General features: G+C 64.3%; 1 protein-coding gene across 1 annotated transcript in view; it reads left to right on the top strand.

The window, feature by feature from the left end:
* The window catches only part of GATA5 (GATA binding protein 5), a 13,636-nt gene that overhangs the window by 1,829 nt on the left and 5,102 nt on the right, over positions 1-6,705 (top strand). Inside the window, exons 2-5 of the mRNA XM_077756807.1 lie at positions 1,518-1,635; positions 3,215-3,374; positions 3,440-3,698; positions 4,620-4,795. Coding sequence (XP_077612933.1) covers positions 1,518-1,635; positions 3,215-3,374; positions 3,440-3,698; positions 4,620-4,795 — 713 coding nt within the window. The remainder of the gene's footprint in view (positions 1-1,517; positions 1,636-3,214; positions 3,375-3,439; positions 3,699-4,619; positions 4,796-6,705) is intronic.

Here is a 6,705-nt window from a genome sequence, read left to right as displayed (position 1 = left end):
TGCCAAAGGGGGGCCGGGGGCGCGCCTGGGGGGGGGGGGGGGGCGGCCCTCGCCCGGCCAGCATCAGAGCCAGGCTGCCGTACTACCCACAGCCCAGCCCGGTTTCAGGGCCCCGAGCGTGCTGTCCCTCACGCTGGAGGAATTCACACCTGAGACATGTGGGGCTCCTCCGTCTGTCCCACTCGAGCTCAGGCCGGGGGAGCCGGAGACCCCGGCCTCACGGTCCCCCCGCCCGAGGGCTGGGTCCAGTGCACCCCTGGGCCCTGCCCGCCTGCCGCCCCTGCTCCTGCACCCAGGCTCCAGAATGCTCCCCGTCGCGGGCGCGCCAGGCGCGGAGCTCCTAGGCCTGGAAGCGGGTCATGAACATCTCGTCATGTGACAGGACATTGGCCAAAGCCTCAGGCACACGGCACGGTCCCTGGAACCGGGACATAAGCCCCTGGAGGTGATCACATCTCCCCGAAAACAAACCTGCCTTGAGTCCGTCCCCAGAGGGCCCTCTCCGAGCGGGTCGTCTGATGACCTGGACTGCAGGGCCTAATGCAGAGGGACGTCAGGAAGGGGCTTTGAAACTAGATTAGGTTACACAAATGTCACGGCAGCCGTGAGCTGTTTTCCTTTCCTGCTCCCCTTTTCCCGGCAGCCGGCTCGAGGCCCCTCCGGGTCATCCACAGTGCAGGCTGTTTGTAAGGCCCAGCGCCTCCTGCCGGGCCGGGGCCTGTGGGCAGAGGGGACAGTGAAACCCTTCCAAGGGCCGCCTGTCCCCGTGTGGCCCAACAGGGTGACCCGAGAGTCTCTGGGAACAAAGGCTCCAGGCCTACCTCCAGCCCTGCCCAGCCCAGGGCCCTGGACCCGTCTTTCTGCACAGGCCTCAGTTTTCCCATCTATAAAATAGGAGTGAGAACCCCCCACTCCCCAGATGGCCATGAGCTTTAAAAGAATGAAAGTGCTCTGCTCAGGGCACCCTCCTGGGGCAGACTCGGAGTCCCACTAAGTCCTTCTAAAGCCAGTGTGAGGGGCAGGCACTACACTGCAGATGAGCAGAGGTTCAGAGAGGAAAGTAACTCACCTGAGGTCACACAGCCTTGAGATGGCAACGTGGAGCCCCGAAGATCTGACTGCTTCACATTCACACTCGGACCTGCTGGCCCCGAAACTCTCCTCGAGGCTCAGTGTCTGCCAAGAAGGCCAAACAGGAACACGGCCAGGTGACCACGAAACATGATGGGGCGCTAGGGAGGGGAGAGAGCAATTTATCAGGGAAAGCCACTGACTGAAGGGGTTTTGCAAGCTGGGCCTTGAGGGATACGTAGGAGTTCATCAAGTAGAAAAGAAAGCAAAGGAAGGATCCTCCACGTTGAGGACCAGAATGGGCAAAGGCTTAGGGGAGAGGCAGGCTTGGGGCTGGNCATAGCAGTTCTTTGTTGGGGGTAGGGAGGCTGGGCAAGGCAGGGCGGGGGTGGGGAAGGACCTGGGCCGTGCACTTTGGGCTGAGACGCCTTCCTTTTTGGCTCAAGCAGAAGAGATCTGTGAAGATGACAGACGCTGCTGCACACAGCCAGTCGCCTCCTCCCCCCACCCCGTGCGGCTGGGCCCCAAGGCTGGTGAGGGCGGCAGGCGGTCCCGCTTGGCGGGGTGGGGGTCGGCTCACCTCCCACCCCAGAGGGCTGTTGGCTCAGGACCGCCCGGGAGGCAGCACAGCCCTGGACGCACCCTGTGTGGGGGTCAGAGAGCAAGCTCTCTGCCGCCCTCACCCCTGCCTCCAAGGAGTCTCCTTGAAGAAGAGTCTCAGGCTTCTAATTGTAATGAATTCATGTCCACTTTAGAGATTTGTGAATGCGGAAAAAGCAACCGGAGACTGCCGCCCTCATGAATAGTGTGCATCTGTTTTTATTACCGGGTTTAATTATTAGCTGGGTGACCTTAGGCACATTAGCTAACCTCTCTGTGACTTGTTTACCTATTTGTAATGGGAATAATAATAACATCATCTACATGCTAAGATTGATGCGAGAATTAAGAGGAAACATCACAGGACAAAGCACACGGCCCACGGATGCTGGAATTTGCTGTTCAAGGACCGACAGCAGTTTATTCCTGGTACAGAGTGCAAGCCCCTCCCCGAAAGCCCCCCTGATCCCAGGCTCCTCGCGGATCTCTCCTTCTTCTCTGGACCTTCTTCGGGGGTGGGGGTGAGGCCTCCCTTGTCTCCGTCCGTTCACCCCCAGTGGCACTGGCGGAACATCTTCCACTTTCTCAGTTACCTGGGCTCTGAGGGCAGGGGCAGTGGGGTTCGTCCCGCTGCGGGGCCTCCAGCACAGCCAGCTCCCAGGACCCTGAGTAGGAAGGGGCCACTGCTCTGTCCTTGGGGGGCCCAGTTTGAAAGAGTTCAAAGAGGAAAAGACAGATCCAATGGAGAAGTCAAGAGAGAGATGGGCAAAGGAGGGGGCCCGGTTCAGACCCCAGAGGTAGGGTGGGGAGAGCGGGCACCACAGGAGTCCATCCCGGCAGGTGGATGGGAACTCTNAGGGGCCTGCGCTGGAAACTTCTGTGGGGTCTCCAGCCAGGGTGTGAGTGGGGGGCCTTTCCTGCCACCTTCCAAGACCACCTTCCTGGGCAGCCCAGGCAGGTTCACCCTGGGTGCCTGAAAGAGCACCCCAAATCCCTGCCTGCTGTCAGCAGGGGGAGCACAGGGAGAGGAGCAGGCAGGGGCCACCCCACCCCCAGCCCCAACCCCTGCAGGCCCCAGGGTCTGGCCCACCGGGAGGTGCCAGGGGCAAAGGTGAGTCAAGGGCCCATTTCTGTAAATGAAGGACGTTCACAGCACCAAGCACCGCAGCCAAGGGCTGCCTGGTAAGCCCAGCCAGGGTCACCCGCCAGGGTCACCCCGCCAGGGCCACCCGAGGCCGAGGCCGAGGCGTCTGCTTGGGGTCGACGGAGGAGGCTGGGGCATCCGTCAGGAAGCTGAAGGAAAGGCGGTCTCTGCCACAGTGCTGCCACCTTGGGGCCCACCCAGGGAGTGCCAAGGGGCACCTCCGTGACCCAGGTGGCCTCCCAGCCATCCCACACTTCTGGATCCCGGAAGAGATCTTCTGGAGGCCCCGCTCCCCACCCCACCGCCTGGGCCCAGAGAACATCCCACCTGGGGGCCAGGCGAGGAGCACTTGGGGCAGCGCCTGCCTCCCCCTCGCTCTGCCCCCCCCCAATCCCGCAGCCCGGCTGGGATTGGGGGGGGCCGGTCAGAAACTGAGGAAACTGAGTCCATCCCGCTGGACTCGGCTGGGGGCAGGGGGCTCGTCCACGCGGTGGAGCCCAGGGACAGCGAGCTGGGCGTCCCGTGGAAGCCGGAGCCTGGCGCCGCGCCGCGAGTCCGGGTGCGGAGACAGGGCCCTGCGGCCGAGCGCGCAGGCGGGGGCCAGGCTCTCCGACTCGTCCCCAGGGACCCAAACAGACGCCAGGCCAGCCTCGGTGGGAGCCGGGTTGGCGACGAGGGAGGGNGGGGCCTCGGGAGGGTGGCGCCTACCAGGGCGCGCTGCTGGCGCGAGAGCAGTACCCGGCCCCGCTGGGGCGGCCGGTGGGCGCGTCCTACCCCGCCGCCTACCCCGCCTACGTGAGCGCCGAGGTGGCCCCGACCTGGACCACCGGACCCTTCGAAGGCAGCGTCCTGCACGGCCTCCAGGGCCGCAGAGCCACCTTCGGTGAGTGTGACCCTGGGGTGCTGGGTGCTGGATGTACCGGGGAGCAGTCCCGCACCCTGCCAAGGCCCCTCGCCAGGCCCAGAACTGCGGGGACAGTAAACTCGGGCAGAATACAACGTCAGCCACAATGTCACCCACCCTGAGACGAAAACAACCGTCCTGGGCTCTTACACACCAGTAAAAAAGTTCTTCTATCTTCCATTCATCTGAACCCAACCTTCTGGGTGGTGCCAGCTGACCCCACCTCATAGACTATCATGAGAAGTCTCTAAGCGGTTTTAAAAATTCAGAATACTGGGTTATTTCAGTAAGCCACCCGCTCCTCTCTGTTCTGGAATGCTTACATATTNCCTCGCCGGCGCCCCCGCCCCCCGCAGGACTGATCCCCACCCTGTCCCCACAGGGCGCCCGGGCCGGGGAGGGAGCCGGGGACCTCTGCCTTGTGCGCTGCCGGCCCAGCGGCGGTCTCACCACAGCGGAGCCCACAGGAAAGGCAGGCGCTGTGGGCTCTGCGGGTGACCCCATCCACTCAGCCCCCCCCTCCACCGCCCCTTGCAAACGTCCCATTTTGCAGAGGCCGAGGCCCTGGGGCCACCTCCCTCCGCCAGTGCAGAGGATCCCGCCTCCCCAGGGGATCAAAATGATACCTCGGTTCTAAGGGGAACAATTCCGTTGCCCCCTGGGGGGGGTCTGACTTATTTACCTTCCCTCACCCCACAAGGCAACCCCAACCAGCTTGTCTTTTAACCTGGCATAAACTTTATGGTTTGTAAAGTTAAGCTTTAAAGTAAAATTAGATAAAATAAAGGTTCAGATAAAACGAAAGCAAAGTCCGCGTACACAGAAAGGGAAAACGCAGCCGATGCAGGGCCCCGGGGAGCGGCCGCGCCTCGGCCCACGACCGGCTGCCTGTCCCTGCAGCGCCAGACGTTCTGGAGGAGCTCCCCAGCGAGGGTCGCGAGTGTGTCAACTGTGGGGCCCTGTCCACACCGCTGTGGCGCCGCGACGGCACCGGCCACTACCTGTGCAACGCCTGCGGCCTCTACCACAAGATGAACGGAGTCAACCGGCCGCTCGTGCGCCCGCAGAAGCGCCTGGTGAGTGCCGCGCGCAGGGGCCCAGCTGGCGTCCCGCGGGAGCCTGGGTGCCGAGTGGGGCGGAGGCCCAGGACCACGACGGGCCCTGCCCCCGTGTGCGCGCTGGGCTGGGCTGCCCCAGCTCCGCAGGCCTCCCTCCCGGTGACTCGGCCCGGAAGTGGGGTTTGGAGAAAGGTGGTTGCTTTGCGGCGGGACGTTGAGACCCGACGCAGGAGGGGCCCCCGGGTGCCTGCACTTGGGGAGCACGTTCTCCCCGAGGCCGGGCCTGTGGTGGTTCCATGCGCGAAGCTTGTCTGCACTTCTGGTGTTTCCTGGTGTGCGGCTGCGCGCGGGGCGGGGCGCAGAGGGTCCGGAGGCCGCGTGAGGGGCCCCGGCACTTACTGTCCCCCGTCTCCCGGGCTCGCTTGGATGCTTGAGGCGTCCTGCGCGTGGCAGGCCCGCCTCTGTCTGCAGCCCAAGTCAGTGAGGCCGTGGAGGCTCCTGGTCCGAGGTCCGGGCCTGGCTGTTTCTTGGATGCCGAGCCTTTGGTCTAATGCTGGTCTCAGCCCTGTCGTGGCCGCTCAGCCGGTTCCCGCGCGTCGGAGGCGGGTGGGGGGGCCTGTCCCCGGCGGCCGTGGTCGCCGGCCTGGACTGCCTGGTGCTCAGCAGCGGAGGCCTTCGCTGGAAACCCAAGTGGAGGCCCCAGACCAGGGAGGCAGGAGGCAGCACCGACCCAGGCAGTGTGGGGAAGCCACTGTTTTTCTCTCCCTGTTCCAGCCTGGAGTTTGGGGCTCTGCGGCCCCCCAGCTCCCCTGCGCCCAAGGAGGCGGTACCTCAGAATCCATATCACTCGCTCGCTTATATTCCTGCCCTGTGATCATGCTCCCACCCCCCCCCCACATGTACAGCACTGGCATGGCATCTGGTGTGGCCCTCACGGATGGGGAAACTGAGGCTAAAGCAGAGGTGTCCTGGGGGACCGCCCCCCCCCAACTCCCAAGGAGCAGGCCGGCCTCTCCCTCTGCTCCGTCCCTTCTCCCTGGGTGGGAGGGGGGCGGGGACACACTGGTAAACAGCAAGAGAAGGTTGGGGACCTCCCTGCCTTTGCCCCCCACCCCTCCCAGGGCTCACCACCCAGCAGAAAGTTCCTGACGTGGGGGTCAGCAGGCACAGGCCACCCTCGAGGCATGGAGGCACTCATGAGGCCCCCAGGGCTCAGAGCCGCCCAGAGGGTGGTGACGCCCCTGGCAGCCCGCAGAAGCGCCTGGGTTCTGAGGCCTGTCTGCCCGTGTGCCCCCCGTGAACCCGCCGACCCCACCTCGGGTCTTCTGGCCCCTGCACACACGGCCCCCCACTGTGTTGTGAAGATTACTTTAGGTGGGGCACTTGGACAGGCCTTGGCCAGCTCAGGGCTGGGGAGGCCTCTGGGGCCTGGTGTGGGGCACAAGGAATAATTTGCTTCAGTGGCACTTTGTGGGGTGAAGAATCCCTTTCTCCTGCCCCCAAGGCGGCCGGGCTCAGAGGGTGGGTGCCTGGTCACCTCCTCGGGCAGGCACGAGCAGACGGGAGTGTGAGGCGGCCCAGGAAGGGCTTGCTGGTCAGGGGGTGCTTCTCGAGGGCCCCGCTCCTGCGTCTCCTCCGAGCCGGCTCCCCAGGGTTGGCTCTAACTCGTTTCTGGGCTCTTGCCTGGCGCTCAGGGAGGGAGGCCCCACTGGCGGGGCCCGGCTGTGTGGAAACTCGGAGATTCCCAGTGCTGGGACCAGAGCCTGGTCCCCAGAGCAGCCGTGGCAGGGCCGGGCCGGTCACTGCAGACTCGCCCCTGCTCGGTGCCTCACTCTCCCTCCTGTGTGGCCAGCACCGACGCCCCCGGAGAGAATTGTCCTAACCTTCTTTTAAATCATTACAAAAGTTCTAGAAGCTTGCCACCAACA

The sequence above is a fragment of the Crocuta crocuta genome, unplaced genomic scaffold, assembly GCF_008692635.1.
Source record: "Crocuta crocuta isolate KB4526 unplaced genomic scaffold, BGI_CrCroc_1.0 scaffold613, whole genome shotgun sequence".
In the NCBI taxonomy this organism is placed as follows: domain Eukaryota; kingdom Metazoa; phylum Chordata; class Mammalia; order Carnivora; family Hyaenidae; genus Crocuta; species Crocuta crocuta.
This window is presented reverse-complemented; position numbering and strand designations above follow the sequence as displayed.